At 45.7% G+C, this 19394-nt stretch overlaps 1 protein-coding gene across 1 annotated transcript in view; it reads right to left on the bottom strand.

Annotated features, from left to right (window-relative positions):
* The window catches only part of GPA33 (glycoprotein A33), a 40075-nt gene that overhangs the window by 9436 nt on the left and 11245 nt on the right, over positions 1 to 19394 (bottom strand). The window contains 2 exon segments of the mRNA XM_060288246.1: positions 6734 to 6886; positions 19062 to 19278. Of these exon segments, the coding sequence (XP_060144229.1) occupies positions 6734 to 6886; positions 19062 to 19278 (370 nt within the window).

The raw sequence follows: 19394 nt of genomic DNA, 5'->3' as shown, positions 1-19394 counted from the left end.
TAGCCAGTACACAGAAGCAACCTAAGTGTCCATTGACAGATGAATGGATAAAGATGTGGCATATATATACAATGGAATATTACTCAGCCATAAAAAGAAACGAAATTGAGTTATTTGTAGTGAGGTGGATGTACCTACAGAGTGAAGTAAGTCAGAAAGAGAAAGACAAATACCGTATGCTAACACATATATATGGAATCTAAGAAAAAAAAAAAAGGTCTTGAAGAAACTAGGGGTAAGACAGGAATAAAGACACAGACCTACTAGAGAATGGACTTGAGGATATGGAGAGGGGGAAGGGTGAGCTGTGACAAAGCGAGAGAGAGACATGGACATATATACACTACCAAACATAAAATAGATAGCTAGTGGGAAGCAGTCGCATATCACAGGGAGATCAGCTCCGTCGTTTGTGACCACCTAGAGGGGTGGGATAGGGAGGGTGGGAGGGAGGGAGATGCAAGAGGGAAGAGATATGGGAACATATGTATATGTATAACTGATTCACTTTGTTATAAAGCAGAAAACTAACACACCATTGTAAAGCAATTATACCCCAAAAAAGATGTTTAAAAAAAAAAAAAAAGCCCATTGAACAAGAGCAGAGGCCAGAGCGGGAGGCCATGAAGAGGCGGGCTCAACAAGAACGTGAGAATGCTGCCAAATACACCTCTTTGGGGAAACTGCAATTTTTCATTGAGACGGAAAAAGAAATGGAAATTGCTGACTACTCCGGATATGTAAAGTAAGAGCTGCTAGGATTGTTGGTGCCACCTTGGGGACCAGCTGTTCTTCCATATATAGATAAGATATATAAATTTCTCTATTTATTTTGATATATTTTAAAACAATAAAACTGAATAAATAAATGTAATGGAATTAATAGATGAGTAATAAACCTTTTGAATTTTGAGATGCTGCTAAAAAAGAAAGAAAGAAAATCCTAAAGATGCTACCAGAAAATTACTAGAGCTCATCAATGAATTCAGTAAAGTTACAGGATACAAAATTAACACAGAGGAATCTCTTGCATTCCTATACACTAACAATGAAAGACCCAAAAGAGAAATTAAGGAACAGTACCATTTACCATTGCATCAAAAAGAATAAAATACCTAGGAATAAACCTACCTCAGGAGGCAAAAGACCTGCATTCTGAAAACAATAAGACACTGTTGAAAAAATTGAGGATGACACAAACAGATGGAAAGATATACCATATTCCTGGGCTGGAAGAATCAATATTGTCAAAATAACTATACTCCCCAAGGCAATCTACAGATTCAACGTAAAGCCTATCAAATTACCAATAACATTTTTTGCAGATCTAGAACAAAAATCTTAAAGTTTGTATGGAAACACAAAAGACCCCAAATAGCCAAAGCAATCCTCAGAATGAAAAACAGAGCTGGAGGAATCAGGCTCCCTGACTTTATACTACAAAGCTACAGTAATCAAAATAGTATGGTACTGGCAAAAAGACAGACTTTTAGATCGATGGAACAGGACACAACGCCCAGAAATAAACCCACTCATCTATAGTCAATTAATCTATGACAAAGGAGGCAAGAACATACAATGGAGAAAAGACAATCTCTTCAATAAGTGGTTCTGGAAAAACTGGACAGCCACATGTAAAAGAATGAAATCAGAACATTCTCTAACACCATACACAAAAATAAACTCAGGATGGATTAAAGACCTCAATGTAAGACTGGACACTATAAAACTCTTAGAGGAAAATATAGGCAGAACTGTGTTCGACATAAATCACAGAAATATTTTTTTGGATCCACCTCCTAGAGTAATGAAAATAAAACCAAAAATAAACAAATGGGACCTAATTAAACTTAAAAGATTTTGCACAGCAAAGAGAACCATAAACAAAATGAAGAGACAACCCACAGAGTGGGAGAAAATATTTGCAAAAGAAGCAGCCGATGTATTAATCTCCAAAATATACAAACAGCTCATGCAGCTCTATGTAAAAAAACAAACAACCCAATCAAAAAAATTGGCAGAAGATCTAAATAGACATTTCTCCAAAGAAGACATACAGATGGCCAAAAAGCACATGAAAAGATGCTCCATGTCACTAATTATCAAAGAAATGCAAATCATAGCTACAATGAGGTATCACCTCACTCCAGTCAGAATGGCCATCATCAAAAAATCTACAAACCATAAATGCTGGAGAGGGTGTGGAGAAAATGGAACCCTCCTACACTGTTTGTGGGAATGTAAATTGGTACAGCTACTAGGGAGAACAGTATGGAGGTTCCTTAAAAACCTGAAAATAGAGCTACCATATGATCCAGCAATACCACTCCTGGGCATATATCTGAAGAAAAACATACTTTGAGAAGTTACATGCACCCCAGTGTCCATTGCAGCACTATTTACAACAGCCAATACATGGAAGCAACCTAAATGTCCATCAACAGATGAATGGATAAAGAAGATGTAGTACATTACATATATACAATGGAATATTACTCAGCCATAAAAAAGAATGAAATAATGCCATTTGTAGTAACATGGATGAACCTAGAGATTATCATACTAGGTGAAGTAAGTCAGACAAAGACAAATAGTATGTGATATCACTTATAAGTGGAACCTAAAAAAATGATACAAATGAACGTATTTACAAAACAGAAACAGACTCACAGACAGAAAAACTTATGGTTACCAAAGGGGAAAAGTTGGGGTGGGGGAGGGATAAATTTGGAGTTTGGGATTAACATATACACACTACTATACATAAAAATGATAATCAACAAGGACCTACTGTATAGAACAGGGAACTCTACTCAATATTCTATAATAACCTAAATGGGAAAAGAATCTGAAAAAGAATAGATATATGTATATGTAAAACTGAATCACTTTGCTGTACACCTGAAACTAACACAATATTGTAAAACAACTATAATAGAAAATAAAAATTTTTTAAAAGGAAAGAAAAAAATTATAAAAGTACTGGATGCTCATTACAAGAATTTATACATGTATTACATTACACTCATTACAAAAATATATACATATTATACAAGAATTTATGACATAAAACTATTACTTCAATTCAGTCCAATGTTTATATGCTCATCACATCAGCTCAAAACAAGATGATGAGGGTCCCTGTCCTCTTGGCGTTTCCAGTATATAAGACAAGACAGACATGAAACAATGGTGATTACAGGGTGTTTTATAGAGTTCAAAATGGAAGTGCAATTTGATCTTAATCTCACTTGAAGGGTCAGGGAAAGCCTCTATGAAGAGCAGAGAATAAAATAAAAATCATCTGTAATATCACCTGCTGTAAATAACAGCACTTTGATTTGAAGTTATTTTCTTCCAATCTTCTTCACATACACTTTCTTCAGATTCTTCCCTTGAAACCCAGCATGCTATTCTCTGGATACTCATTTTCTATAAAATGCTACCCTTTCTATCCTAGAATTCCATACCTTGGTGCATTTTCTGGAATACTGCTTACATGTGATGTTAATATATGTTACTGAGAAAGTGGTCTACGACCAAAGCAAGTTTAGAAATCATTGAGTTAGAGCTTCTGATGTGCTAACGAGCACTGGGCATCTCCAACAGGGGGTTTCGATATTAATGGTCTCATTTTCTAAACCAATTGGATTTTTGTATTTTTAAGAGGCATCTTGAAGGAACACAAGAGCATTCTGGGAAATGCTCTATGACCCTGGGCAATGTTTCAGGGGTGTATAGCTCTTATCAGAGTCCCATTATTTTAGCACGTGAAACTCAGTCTATGTGTTAAATGTACACAGCACACTGCAGACAGATAGAAGGCAGAAGACCTCAGACTCCTCCAGGACCTTCCCAATTATCAGAGCCCAGCTTGGAGCTCCTGGCCTTGTTTAAGATGTGGGAACATGTGGCATCCTAGGCCAGAGTCAGCACTATCCTGCCCCAGTTTCTCAAAACGAACAATGGACATTATAAGCTACTTTTGGATTAACCAGTGCACACACATTGCCACAAGACCTGCTTTGATTCTGATCTGGGGCTCTCAAGCCCCTTTTCTTTTTGGAAAGGACCCAATAGTTCCTGAAATCTTGCTACAATGAATGTTTCCGCTGTAGTGGCGACACCTTGTGGTCAAGAAGGGAAATGCACAGGACAATAGGGCTCCCACATTCCTTCTGCTCCAGCTGGGGAGAGGTTTACCTCCAGAGAAGCCCTGGTCTGCCAGAGACACTGATGTCAAATTGACAAGATTTAACTTTCCTGCCCCCCACCCTCCTTTCTTGACATCCAGATTACTACTCCTTCAGTACATGAATCTCAGCTGACTGGGACAGTTCAGAGCTATCACATATGTGATCTCCTCTTACTCTTTTCGTAGCCTTTCGGGAAGGCAGTATAATGATAGTCCCAGGATTTCACATGAAGATATTAAGCATCAGAGAGGTTGTGAGTGACTTAAGCTACAAAGTGGAGAATTCGGGACTCAAATCCTTGTGTGCTGATTCCAGATTCCCTGTTCTTTTTTCTGCTGGCTTGCCTCCACTGATCCAAGTCAAAGGAAGCAATCTCTAATGCTGAGAATTCTGTCTTTAGATGTAGGAGGGTTGAGGAACTCTGCTCCCCAAATTGCCCACTGTGGACTTTTAAAATGTCTTAAAGGTCAGAAAGGGGTTTGGACTGACCCACAGAAGAAGAAGACACAACAGACGCTCTAGGGCCCCGTGAGGTAGGCGGAGCCAAAGGCTTTGAGAACCACTCCCACCTCACAGCACCAACCAGATGCAAGCTTGTGTTGTTATTACCATTAACCACGCTTTTCTGGGTCACTCCCAGGTCCCAGTTCTGACTCTGAGCAAATCTTATCTAGAGGCAAGATAAATCTTTTCCAAAGTAACTAAGTGCATCTCCCTTTAACCTACTTTCATGCCCTCAGGTTTCTCCTCTTTTGGATCACTGAAAAACTAAGCTTTGGTTTCTAACAAGCAGAGGAGTCTTTCCTGATGGAGGCAGGAGAGCTGTGAGTTGGGTGCCCGTTTCCTACAGGGCAGAGGCCAGCCTCCCTAGCCTGATGCACAGGCCCTGCGCGATCTCTCATCGCCGCTTTTCTTACGGCGGTACCTCCCATCCTTTCCACATGTGTGGTTCCTGTGCTGTTCTCCAAGCTTGGCCTACTCATCCTTGAGGACCCAGTCCAGATAACAGCTAATAATTCTACCAGGCCCTGGTCTCAGCACTTTATACATACTTTTATTTAATCTTCACAACACCCCTATGAAGTAAATACTAGTTTCATGCCCTTTTTATAGATGTACAAATGAAGGCACGGAGAGGCTAAGTAACTTGCCAAGGTCACACAGCTAACAAGTGGCAGGGCCAGGATTCAAGCCCACGCCGTGCTCCTAACCAACATGATCTCCTGCCAGCTCAAGGGCCCCCACCTTGAAGAAACCTTCTTTGACCCCTTTATGCATATTCTGGGTTCCAGCACCACTGGATACAAACTATTGCAGCATTTACCACCTTGTAACCCTCAGCTTTGGGCTCACCTGTACACACTTTGCTGGAAGGTCAGACCAACCACTGTCCATGGCTGACCTTCTGCGACCATTGCTGGAGTCCCTGGGCTGTTCACAGGCCAGAGGAGAGCTGCCACATGGTTTTGACACATTCAATAAAACTTGCCAACCAGAAATATGTAAACAAAACCAGAAGCTTGTCAAAATCCACAATATATCTTCTATTTTACATTGAATAGAGTGGGTTCTACTAATTCCTTTTTTACTTTTAAGAAGTTCTTGTTTTGCTCCCAAACAAATGAACAGTAGAGTGGGGAAGTTCACCCTGGTTTGACCGGAGCCCCTGTCTGTGCATTCACCCGGCAAGGCTCGCTCTCCTGTCCCATCTCCTCAGAACCGTTGTCTACATCCACTGCTCTGCCTCCCACTTCCTTTCCACCCACACTGGACAGAAAGTCCTCCCAGAAGTTAATCCGATGGGACCTTCCAGGCCTTGTCTTTCTTGATCTTCAGGAGCGGTGAGTGCAGCTGGCCAGGCAGCCAGTGCGCACAGGGGCCCAGGGATTCCACCGGGGCTTTCCCACATCACTTGGCTCTAAGATAATGACAGTGGGATGTTTATACAGCTCTTTTTTTCCCCCTTTCTTTTTTTTTTTTTTTTTTCAGTTTGTTTCCTGACCAAAAGGTCAAATACCAAGCTGCCCTGTACAAAACCGGTCCCCTGACAACCATAGAAGAACCTACCATTTCCTTCCCTGAGAATGTGGGACCCTTAACGCACACCTGGTCCTGTAGTTGGGTGAGTTTGGGGGATGGGGATCCCCAGGGGAGTCTGAGATGGACCTGCCTGGGCAGGGGATGGGAATAGGAAATTCCCCACCCTTAGGTGGAGTCATAGAATTAGACTTGAGGCCTTATATGTATACTTTAGGACATAATCATAATCAACACTAAAATCCTACCTAGCGCTTTTGCACCGACTGGTTATTGATACTTGCCTACTCAAGAGAATTCAGTTATGGGGAATAAAGAAAACAAGTTAACATTTACTACGTTATTATTTCTCAAAACAACCTATGAGGCAGGTGCTATTAAGAGAAAATGCTGCTTAGAGAGATGGTCCAAGATATTGCAGTGCCAAATGCAGGGTGGAGGGAAAGGGGCAGCCTTCAGGGTTGGGGGGGTGGGCTGGCCTTCCTTGCTGACCCCGTTACCTGGTGCGACTGGACGCTCCTGGTGCAGGACGTCATAACTTTTCCAGCTGTACTGAGGGGCTGGGGAGCCCTCCTTGGATTGGCAGGTCAGCTGGATGTTGCTCCCAATCACAGTCTCTCCCTCGATGCTGCAGTCTGGCTTGGAGGGTGGCACTGTGTAGGGGAGGGGCCAAAGAGAAGCCATGAATTAGTTGGCGCTTGGTGATAGCCACCCCCCCACCCCAAACACACACACAAACGAAATACTGCCTTGTTTGTTCACAGGCAGAGAAATGTGGAGACCATTCTTAGCTCACAGTCCATATAAAACAGTCTGAAGCCTGGATTTGGCTGTAGTTTGCCTATCCTTGGTTTCAATGAAAGCCTCTCTCTCTGAAGCCCTTCAATGCTAACTTCTTAGGAATGTTACCTTCACTTAAGCATTACCGTCTTGCCGTGCTTTGCTGGTAAAATGCAATTGCCACAAGTGACTGGGTGATAGGAGAGACCCCTGGTGGCAGCAGGGTTACGTGCGGGGTGGAGAATGAGGGTTGAGGGGATGGAGGGGCCGGAAGGAACAGACACAAGAAAAGGAAAGCCCACAGAAAGAAGGTTACGGTACTGCCCTGGTGGCGCAGTGGTTAAGAATCCACCTGCCAATGCAGGGAACTCAGGTTCAAGCCCTGGTCCGGGAAGATCCCACATGCCACGGAGCAACTAAGCCCATGCACCACAACTACTGAGCCTGCGCCCTAGAGACTGTGAGCCACAACTACTGAAGCCCACGTGCCTGGAGCCTGGGCTCCACAACAAGAGAAGACACCTCAATGAGAAGCCCACGCTCCCCAACGAAGAGTAGCCCCCGCTCACCGCAACTAGAGAAAGCCTACGTACAGCAACGAAGACCCAACGCAGCCAAAAATCATAAACAAATAAAATAAAATTTATTAACAAAAAAGAAAGAAAGAAAGAAAGGAGGTTACCAAAACCAACTGACGACCCTCAACTCACAAGCCTAACCTGATCTCCCAGAATTCCTGAAGACCTTAAGCCAGGGTCTTTCACTCAGCACTGTTAGTTAACATACTGTTGTGTAGAGTGGTTTGTTCTACAAAACCTATCAGGCACCTACAGTATGCCTGTCATTGCTGGGCGTGGGGATGACATAGTGAGTGAGTTTTCATGTTCAAGGAGTCCAGTGGGGGCAATAGACAAGTAATCAAACAAGGACCAGGCAGGAGGCAAGGATGCTGAGACAGGACAGGCACAACAAGGGACACTGACCCAATCACAAAGCCAATAGTAGACGTGACTGGCGGAGGGGGGCGGGCAGAGAAAGAGAGGGGAGGGCACTCCAGGCAAAGGGAGCAGCCTGTGCAAAGAAGCATCGAGTATGCCTGGGACTTCAGGTCGTGTCCTTGAGGGTGGGAAGAGGACGACACCCGGTAGAGAGGACTATTACTGGAATTCCCCAGTGGCAGGCTTGTCCCCTCTGCTTCTTTCTTTATGTGCCCCCTTGGATGGCTTGCTTGCCCCAGTAAATAGCGCTGCCCTTTCTACAATCTAGACTGCACAGGTGCATGGTCACTGGGCATGGCGGGTGAATTCCAATCTCTGTTTGGCCCAGAGTTGCCAGGAGAAGCCACCCAGGACACATCTCTCCCCTCTAGCGCCACAGCCCATGAGATTTCCTCTCTGACACTGGTGGTGGTGGCTGGGTGTGCCCCACATCTCCTGCTATCTTAGTGAGGGCCAGCCAGGCATGGGGTGAGCATGGGGCAAATCAGAGGCATTTCCTACTGCCACCCCCAATCGGACAGTCCCTAAACCTAAAAGGCCCCAGGTTCAAGGACAGGACTCAGGTATCCAGGCCCAGACCCACAGGACTGAAGCAGCCTGGGAAGGGAGAGGCTGCTACCCGCAGGCCACTCTCACAAGCTGCCCTCCCGTCCTCCCTGCTGACCCAGCAAGCAGGCACCTGGTGGACAGAGAAAGTGAGCATCACTTCCGAGGAGACCCGAACCAGGTCAGGGTTGCTAAGTCAAGCTTTATCTCTTGAGCTCTCCAGAGGGACAGGAATATCCCTCCCCACCGATCAAAACCGTCACCTTTGTTTCCAGGTACGCCTTTACCAGGAAGCTAAGCCTTGATTCCACAAAAAGAGAGCCGGCCACAAATGTAATACCACCTTCAAAGTCTCACATTGGCTCAGAGTCATGCTCAATGCGCATGCCTGGTAGCCAAGCCTTTCCACGACCAGGTTTCTTTGTAATACAAGCAAAAAGGAGAGAGAAGGGACTGGGGCAAATGAGCACCCAGAGAAACACAGAAAACCATGCTGAACATATCCGAAGACTAGCTTTCTTTTTTTAATGCCAACAGCTGCCATTTGCCAGTAGGCAGTGGTTTTTTTGTTTTGTTTTGTTTTTAATATTTATTTATTTATTTGGCTGCACGGGGTCTCAGTTGCGGCGTGCTAGTTGCCGGCATGCAAACTTGGTTGTGGCCTGTGGGATCTAGTTCCCTGACCAGGGATCAAACCCTGGCCCTCTGCATCGGGAGCACGGAGTCTTAGCCACTGGACCACCAGGGAAGTCCCAAGACTAGCTTTCTTATACCACCATTTGCTGAGGAAAAATTATTAAAAGCAAACCCTTAATCCACTCCCAGGCAGCAGTAGAGATAATGGCAAACAAGGACCAACCATCCCCTAAGAGACCCACCTTATGGAGGAACGTATCAGGGTCCTTTCCCAGGGCCCTTAACCTCGGCCCCCAAACTGCCTTCCCGACTCACCTCATCCTAGGCACCCCCAGCCCTCGCTCAGTTCAGACCCCTCCCTGAAGCTCCCCTTCTCAGTCCCCACCGTCAAGAACAGCTAGGACCTTGAATCAGACAGATCTAGTTCAGACTGCCCTTCTACCCGCTGCGGGGGGGTGTGAGACCCGCGGGGACTCTTGTGGGTCTCGGATTCTCAGTTGGTGCGTCCCATCTCCCAAAACCGAATGCAGATACCACCTGAATACTTATAGAGGGCGGAGTGAAGGGAGGGATCGGGGACCCTGTGGGTTCCCAGGCCTCTCCAAAGCCTGCGACTCCCGCCGCAGACGTCAGGGGGCGCCAGAGGCCGGGGAGACGACCTATCCTGCCCGGCGGCGCCAGGTCCCCGGTACCCGGGCCAGGTGGTTTCCCCGCGGTGACCAAGAGGGCGCGCGCCCCGCCTCGGTCCGGAAGCTCCGTGTTCGCGCCAGTTTACTGTGAGGTCACGCAGCACGAGTGGGTGGACCCACATAATTAAAGCCCTTCTCCCTAAAGTTAGCCCAGCAGCAAAGCCATTCGGAAAGAAAACTTAAAAAAAAAAAAGGATTTTTACTGGGTTTCTTAACATATAATACCAAATTATCTTTTTTTTAAAGCAAAACATTCTTTTCACCGAGTTGCATAATTTCAGATTAAATTTGTAGCCTTTGCCCTTCGAGTTAACTAATTCCTCTCTTAAAATGCAGCTGGCCCTGAGAGGGGAGGGGAAATCGGGATATTCGCACCTGAGTGGGTTCCCGCTGCCTTCCCCGAAACCAGCTTGCTGCCAGAAGAAAGTAGGAGCTATTTAAGGGAAGCCAGAAAGAGACAGAATTAGCCCGAGAAGGACCAGGTGGGTCAAAGTGAGGGACTCAGCTGCGGGTGAATCAGGGCAAGGGGAGGGATGGGAGTGGGGTGGGTGACGGGACAGTGCAGAATACAGAAGAGAAACAGGAGAAAATTGCTCATTTTCTTGGCTGGGTAGTATCTCCCCCAGGAGCTAATGCAAATAAAATTAACCGCTATGCATGCAAAACGGTTTGATGCAACATTAATTACAATAGCTTAAATTGGAAACAGCCTGAGTGTCCGGTCCAGGGACAGAGGGACTCTGCGTCCGCTTGCTGGAGTGGCATGAAGCTTAAAGAGCAGTAAGTGCTAAGATAGCAAGAAGTGTTAGGTGATGTGGAATGAAAAGAGAAAAGTGCCAGTCGTTAAGCTACAAATTCAGTTACGTACATAAATAAGCATGTGGATAGGATCTGGAAGAAAACATGGAGAAATATAAAACCCAGTGATATAGGTGAATGTCTTTCTTTTCTTGTTTCTTCTTCTTTTTTTAAATTACTTTTTTAAAGGGGCAAGGGATCACCAAACACAGCTATTTGTTTATTTGTGTTTGGACTAAGGTGGTTGTAGCCGGGGAATAAGAACAGGACAGCAGAGCAGAAACAGGCTTCTTTCTAACAACCTTCTGTGCATTAGATATTTTGACATAAGGAGCCCTCCACAAATAGGTAGAATCCCCTGATTCAATGGAGCCGGTAGAAAAACACATCATGGCACTCCACCTAGTCTGGGGCAATTAAAACACAGCTGTAAAAATGCTATAAGATGATAAAATGTGGTGGTGTCAGCCTTGTCCATGAGATTAGGGGAGGATGTTCCCAAAGCTCTAAGAGCATCAGAGCTCCCCATGAAAACCCTGAAATAAACATCCATGCACTCACAGGGTGGCAGGGCTTCAGTGTCCCAGACCCTAAGCTGAGACCTTCAGTGCGGAAGAGCAATTACAGAATCTCAGTTTTCAATGAGTGATGTTTCCAAGATGGGTATGTCCTGTGGACAAATGAAGGCAATGGGCACATCCAGGGCTGGCATTGCTCTGCCCCTTCAACCTTCTTTCACTGGCATGGGCTCAAGAAGGGAAAAATACAAGTTAATGCTGTGACATGATAAAACATATTGGCAAGTCTACATCTGCCATAGAGTGAAAGAGAGAGTATACCGATAAGTAAGCCTAGAAGAGTTTGGGACTCATCCAGAATTGGAAGGGCTGCTGGTTGGGAATGGCAAACTTACAGGGTGGAACGGTGAAGGGCTTTGGATTTAATTTCCATCAAAGCTTGGACACCTTCTAGTGGTCGTTTAACCTCTCAAGTCTCAGTGTTCCCTTCTATTAAATATGAGTGTTAATACCCACTTTCACAGATGTATTGCAAAGGTTCAATGAGATCGTATCCATAAAGCACTTAGTGAGATGCCTGGCACATAGCAGGCCCTCAATAAATGATAGCTGTTATGATTGTGAATTTGTGTTATCTATAACAACTTTATACAGGCAAAGGTCATTGGAAGTTGATGGTAGTTTTCCCTCCATTTAAGAGGGATCCCTCTGGTTTTCAGAGCAGGAAGACACAGAGAGATTGGGTATTTGGTTACATGGAATGGGTGCAGTTTCCTGCCCTCCTCCTCTACAACTAAGTAAACACCTTAATCCTCATTTGGCCATAGAAAGTCTGGAATTCTATCATTAGAGATTCACCAATTTTGAAGGTCAGAAAATCTCATATACCATCTTCCTTAATATCCTTAAAATGTCATTCCTTTGCAAATTAAAATGCAAATTGAATATAATTCCAACCAACTTTTTTTAACTAAGCAAAGTGATTTCAAAATTAATATGAAAGAATAAAAGTGTAAAAACTGACAAAAATTTTTGGAAAAGTTTAGTAAGAGAAGATATTACCCAGCGCCAGACCTTAAAAGCCAACTACACAAAGACTGATAACTCTAAATATGTATGTGTCTGTGTGTCCGTGCGTCTGTATGTCTGTGGATCTCAACACTGACTACAGACAACAGACATACTGTAATCAAAAGCAAATGATATTGGCATAGGAATAATCAAAAGGTAAATGAATAAAACAAGGAGTAAAAAACAGCCACGTACGTGTAAGAACTTAATATGTGACAAAGCTGGGATTCCAGTGGGAAAGTAGTTGTTTCTTTGCTATAATAAACGATGCTGATGTAATTGGCTATCCATTTGGAAGAAAACAAAGACCCTTAGAATCCTACGTTCAAAAATAAATTCCAGGCGGAGATCACGTTCCTCCCCACAGATACACCAGAAATACATCTACGCATGGAACAACTCCTACAGAGCATCTACTGAACGCTGGCAGAAGACCTCAGACCTCCCAAAAGGCAAGAAACCCCCCACGTACCTGGGTAGGGCAAAAGAAAAAACTAAACAGAGACAAAAGAATAGGGACGGGACCTGCACCAGCGGGAGAGAGCTGTGAAGGAGGAAAAGTGTCCACACACTAGGAAGCCCCTTCGCGGGTGGAGGCTTCGGGAGGCGGAGTGGGGGAGCTTGGGAGCCGCGGAGGAGAGCACAGCAACAGGGGTGCGGAGGACAAAGCGGACAGATTCCAGCGCAGAGGATCGGGCCGACCGGAACTCGCCAGCCGAGAGGCTTGTCTGCTCGCCCGCCGGGGCAGGCGGGACTGGGAGCTGAGGCTCCGGCTTTTGTCGGAGCGCCGGGAGAGGACTGAGGTTGGCGGCGTGAACACAGCCTGCAGGGCGTTAGTGCGCCGCGGCTGGCCGGGAGAGAGTCCGGGGAGAAGTCTGGAACTGCCGAAGAGGCAAGAGACTTTTACGTCCCTCTTTGTTTCCTGGTGCACGAGGAGAGGGGATTAAGAACGCTGCTTGAGAGAGCTCCAGGGACGGGCGCGAGCCGCGGCTAAAAGTGCGGAGCCCAGAGACAGACATGAGACGCTAGGGCCGCTGCTGCCGCCACCGGGAGGCCTGTGTGCGAACACAGGTCACTAGCCACACGCCCTTCCGGGGAGCCTGTGCAGCCCGCCACTGCCAGGGTCCCGGGATCCAGGGACAACTCCCCCGGGAGAACGCACAGGCGCGCCTCAGGCTGCAACTTCTCGCCGGCCTCTGCCGCCGCAGGCCCGCCCCACACTCCGTGCCCCTCACTACCCCCGGGCCTGAGTGACCCAGAGCCTCCGAATCAGCGGCTCCTTTAACCCCGTCCTGTCTGAGCGAAGAACAGACGCCCTCCGGCGACCTACACGCACAGGCGGGGCTAAATCCAAAGCTGAGCCCCTGGGAGCTGTGAGAACAAAGAAGAGAAAGGGAAATCTCTCCCAGCAGCCTCAGAAGCAGCGGATTAAAGCTCCACAATCAACTTGATGTACCCTGCATCTGTGGAATACCTGAATAGACAACCAATCATCCCAAATTAAGGAGCCCTGTGGATGAAAGGCTCTTGGTGCTGCAGCCAGGAGTCAGTGCTGTGCCTCTGAGGTGGGAGAGCCAACTTCAGGACACTGATCCACAAGAGACCTCCCAGCTGCACATAATATCAAACAGCAAAAATTTCCGAGAGATCTCCATCTCAATGCCAGCACCCAGCTTCACTCAACGACCAGCAACCTACAGTGCTGGACATCCTATGCCAAACAACTAGCAAGACAGGAACACAACCCCACCCATTAGCAGAGAGGCGGCCCAAAATCATCATAAGTCTACAGACACCCCAAAACACACCACCAGACGTGGACCTGCCCACCAGAAAGACAAGATCTAGCCTCATCCACCAGAACACAGGCACTAGTACCCTCCACCAGGAAGCCTACACAACCCACTGAACCAACCTTAGCCACTGGGGACAGACACAAAAAACAACAGGAACTACGAACCTTCAGCCTGCAAAAAAGGAGACCCCAAACACAGTAGGATAAGCAAAATGAAAAGACAGAAAAACACACCGCAGATGAAGGAGCAAGATAAAAACCCATCAGACCTAACAAATGAAGAGGAAATAGGCAGTCTACCTGAAAAAGAATTCAAAATAATGATAGTAAGGTTGATCCGAAATCTTGGAGATAGAATGGACAATAGAATGGACAAAATGCAAGAATCAGTTAACAAGGACCTAGAAGAACTAAAGATGAAACAAGCAACGATGAACAACACAATAAATGAAATTAAAAGTACTCTAGATGGGATCAATAGCAGAATAACTGAGGCAGAAGAACGGATAAGTGACCTGGAAGATAAAATAGTGGAAATAACTACTGCACAGCAGAATAAAGAAAAAAGAATGAAAAGAACTGAGGACAGTCTCAGAGACCTCTGGGACAACATTAAACGTACCAACATTCGAATTATAGGGGTTCCAGAAGAAGAAGAGAAAAAGAAAGGGACTGAGAAAATATTTGAAGAGATTATAGTTGAAAACTTCCCTAATATGGGAAAGGAAATAGTTAATCAAGTCCAGGAAGCACAGAGAGTCCCATACAGGATAAATCCAAGGAGAAATACGCCAAGACACATATTAATCAAACTGTCAAAAATTAAATACAAAGAAAACATATTAAAAGCAGCAAGGGAAAAACAACAAATAACACACAAGGGAATCCCCATAAGGTTAACAGCTGATCTTTCAGCAGAAACTCTGCAAGCCAGAAGGGAGTGGCAGGACATATTGAAAGTGTTGAAGGAGAAAAACCTGCAACCAAGATTACTCTACCCAGCAAGGATCTCATTCAGATTTGATGGAGAAATTAAAACCTTTAGAGACAAGCAAAAGCTGAGAGAGTTCAGCACCACCAAACCAGCTCTACAACAACTGCTAAAGGAACTTCTCTAGGCAAGAAACACAAAAGAAGGAAAAGACCTACAATAACAAACCCAAAACAATTAAGAAAATGGGAATGGGAACACACATATCGATAATTACCTTAAATGTAAGTGGACTAAATGCTCCCACCAAAAGACACAGATTGGCTGAATGGATACAAAAACAAGACCCATATATTTGCTGTCTGCAAGAGACCCATATGCTAACACATATATATGGAATTTAAGAAAAAAAAAATGTCATGAAAAACCTAGGGGTGAAACAGGAATAAAGACACAGACTTACTAGAGAATGGACTTGAGGCTATGGGGAGGGGGAAGGGTAAACGGTGACAAAGCAATAAAGAGGCATGGACATGTATACACTACCAAACGTAAGGTAGATAGCTAGTGGGAAGCAGCCGCATAGCACAGGGAGATCAGCTCGGTGCTGTGTGACCGCCTGGAGGGGTGGGATAGGGAGGGTGGGAGGGAGGGTGACGCAAGCGGGAAGAGATATGGGAACATATGTATATATATAACTGATTCATTTTGTTGTGAAGCTGAAACTAACATACCATTGTAAAGCAATTATGCTCCAATAAAGATGTTTAAAAAAAAAATAAATAAATTCCAGACAAAACAAAATCTAAGGATAAAAAATAAGACTTACAGACATAAGAAAAAACATTAAGTTCATTTTTGTGACCTCAAAGGTGGTAGTGGGAGACCTTGTGCAAGACAAGAGACCCTAAATCCATAACAGAAAGCATCAGCAGGATACAGAGGGGACTTCTCCTGTGTCTCAGAATTTCCACTAAAACCTTCAGGTTGAGGCTCTGAGTGGTAAGTGTCCTCAGTACTGAGGAGAGGCATGAGAAACATCCCAATGACCTTCCCAAGAGCAAATCCTATGATTAACAGTTACCCTCACCCAGAAGGCTAGAGATTCATCTGGGAGGAGATTTCTTTTTTTTTTTTTTCTTTTTTTTTTTTTTGCGGTACGCGAGCCTCTCACTGTTGTGGCCTCTCCCGTTGCGGAGCACAGGCTCCGGACGCGCAGGCTCAGCGGCCACGGCTCACGGGCCCAGCCGCTCAGCGGCATGTGGGATCCTCCCGAACCGGGGCACGAACCCGTGTCCCCTGCATCGGCAGGCGGACTCTCAACCACTGCGCCACCAGGGAAGCCCGGGAGGAGATTTCTTTAAAGAGGATTCTCAGGAATAGGGATCCATGAGCATGTCCCCCCTTCTCTTAGGTGAAGGGAAGGAGGTATTTCCCCTCAACTCAGGCCCAGCCAGGGAGGAACCAATAGAATCCCGCATGGAGAATGGGGTTGTCTACTGTCGAGAGCTGGCATCCCTCACTCCTGGCTGAGGTTTGCTGAGGGACAGAAATCGGTAAGTCCCTGCAGTGCTACTCCTGGAGCATGAAGATGGAAGGGCTTTATAGGTGTCCCTGGGTATCTGAGGACCCATCTGAGGTCAGACTATGGTGCGTGCTCCTTGCCCAGAGAAGCTGGCTGGAGCAGACTGCGATGGTGGGTTTAGGAGGGTAATGATGGAGGCTGATTCTTGTCATACTGAAGGGACTCAGTCCCAGAGAGCTGCTTGCTGGATCAATGGGAGCCCAGAGTGGACAGCAGAGAGCAGGAGTGAGTTGCCATAAGCAGGGGAGGGTGGAAAAGGGTGGTGAATGTGAGAGTCTGGCCAGCGGGTGCACACACTACCTGTGTCAGGTGGATCCCTGGGGGGTGCTGAAGAACCCACTAATGCACCCCACAAAAGAAGCAGTAGTGGGATATCTGCTATGATTGGGGTCAGCCAAGAGAAAATGGTAAGTGGCCTGGCTAGGTGAACATGGCCTTGCCTTTTTCCCTTTAACACTCCCTCCCTTGGCCATGACCTCAGAGGAGCCAGAAGTCGGGGTGGGAGGAGGTGGACCAAGGAGAGTAAGAAAACAGACCCAGCCCTTATGCCACTGCTGGTCCCCAAGATTTAGGGGGTCAGCACAAAGTTAAGGAAAGGTGTGAAGCTTATTGGATGTTAAATTAAAATACTGACTTGGACTGAACCGGCTTTTTTTTCACCTAGCAAATTAACAAAATTTACAAAACTGAAAAAGATTGATAATATTCAGTCCTGGTAAGAATATAGGAAAACAGACATGATCACATAATGCTCATGGCAGTGGTAGTTGCTTTGGGGAAAAGTAATTTGCAGGTATGGAGTAACGTTTAATGAAGGCACAGTCCTTGACCTAGAAATTCTACTTTTTTAAATTTGTATTTCCTTGATGCCTAATGATGTTAAGCAATAGAAATCCTTCTTTTAAGAATCTATCCAGGGCTTCCCTGGTGGCGCAGTGGTTGAGAGTCCGCCTGCCGATGCAGGGGACGCGGGTTCGTGCCCCGGTCCGGGAAGATCCCACATGCCGCGGAGCGGCTGGGCCTGTGAGCCATGGCCGCTGAGCCTGTGCGTCCGGAGCCTGTGCTCCACAACGGGGGAGGCCACAACAGGGAGAGTCCCGCGTACAGCAAAAAAAAAAAAAAAAAAAAAAAAAAGAATCTATCCAATAGAAACAAATATAACACAGTGAAAGAATACACACACACACACATATATATACATATATATGTGTATATATATATATAGAGAGAGAGAGAGAGAGAGAGAGTCAGTGTTGTTGGTACAAAAAAAAAATGGCAACAGCCTGAGAATGCTCATAAGTATGGGGCACTGGAATAATAGTAAATCCATGCACGGGCATGTATTCTATTAATAGGTAGATTTGTATACATTGATCTGGAGAAATGTTCATGAAACATTAAGAAAAAGTTACAGAATAATCTTTATAATGTGATCTCTTTTTTTTAAAGAAAAGTAAAGAAACAAAAAGAAAGTGTGTGTGTGTGTGTGTGTGTTGAAAGGACATGGAGAAGAGTGTGGAAGAATACACACAAGTACTAGCCTTGGCCACCTTGTTAGTAGGAGGATGCAAGGAGGAGATGGTTCTTCTTTATTCAGGGCTTTATGGTTTGACTCACTACAATGATTCAGAAACCCAGGCAGCCACCTTATGTAATTAAAAATAAAATCCCACTATGTAGTGTAAAGGGGACAAAATGAAGGAAACATGATCCATTGCTTTGGTTGAAAGTATTGCTACCTCCCACGGTGGGGGCCATTTCTTAGAGTGGACACAGGCTGGGTGCTCCCTAAAGTTTTTCCAATAACTGTTTGACGTTGAGTCAGGCGTCTACTTTCTCTTGGCCCCATCTGCAAAATGGAGATCCTAAGAGTAGGTGATTGTTCAATTAGTCCAAAGCTATAAACTCCAATAAGAAGCTATTTGTGTAGAAAGAATGTTATCATGGGACATATTTCAGAAGCAGTAGAACCTGATCAATGGTGTGTTGGAGCCGAGGGGTGGGGAGATGGTGGTGTGAAGGGCTTCTACTGATGAGCTGAATTTAGGGCTGGGAAAGATGCCTGACCTGTAAGAGAGTCATTATTTGGCCCCCAGCATCAAAGCAGGGCAGTGAGAGTCTTTAGAGTAGGATCTAGGATTTCCCCTTTTCTTCTGTTTAGTAAGTTTGGCATGAAAAAGAGAGAAGCTGGTGTGAGGGAAAGAGCAGTGGACAGAGCAGGTACAGAATCTCCAAGGCTGACCCCCAGGGGCCACTCCAAATTAGCCCTGACCTTGGCCCTGGGGAGCTGTCTGCCCAGACAGAAGAGTATTTGGTTCCAGGGTAGGAGAAGCACCCCAACCCCTGAGACAGACGGGGCGAGGGGAGGAGTCTTAGCTCCTGGTCAGGCATTGCTCCCTGGCTTTACCTTACCGGCAGGGTACCCCGCTCCTCTCACCGCCCCTCTTCCTACCACCCCAGGAGGGAGAAGGAGACGCTCACCCAGCACCAAGAGGCGGACGCGTGACTTGGAGACGCCACCCAGGTCCCTCAGCAGTGAGACAGAGCACTCGTATGTGCCGTTGTCATCCATGGTCAACCTGTCAATGGTGATGGAGGCATCTGACTGCTGGACGTTGCCTGATACATTGACGCGGTTCTGATAAAGTTCACTGTAGATGTAGTTTTGGGTCGAAAATGTCCAGATGAGCACCGTTTCCTGTGAGGAAGAAGAAATACCACTTGGTCTTCAGCCTAAGGCCCTGGCATGATGCTCCAGCCTGCCCTGACTACCCTCACCCACCATTCCCAGGCCCAGGTGTACTGACACACCAA

The sequence above is a fragment of the Globicephala melas genome, chromosome 1 (genome assembly GCF_963455315.2).
Source record: "Globicephala melas chromosome 1, mGloMel1.2, whole genome shotgun sequence".
In the NCBI taxonomy this organism is placed as follows: domain Eukaryota; kingdom Metazoa; phylum Chordata; class Mammalia; order Artiodactyla; family Delphinidae; genus Globicephala; species Globicephala melas.
Note: the sequence above shows the minus strand (reverse complement) of the source record. Positions and strands in the feature narration are given on the sequence as shown.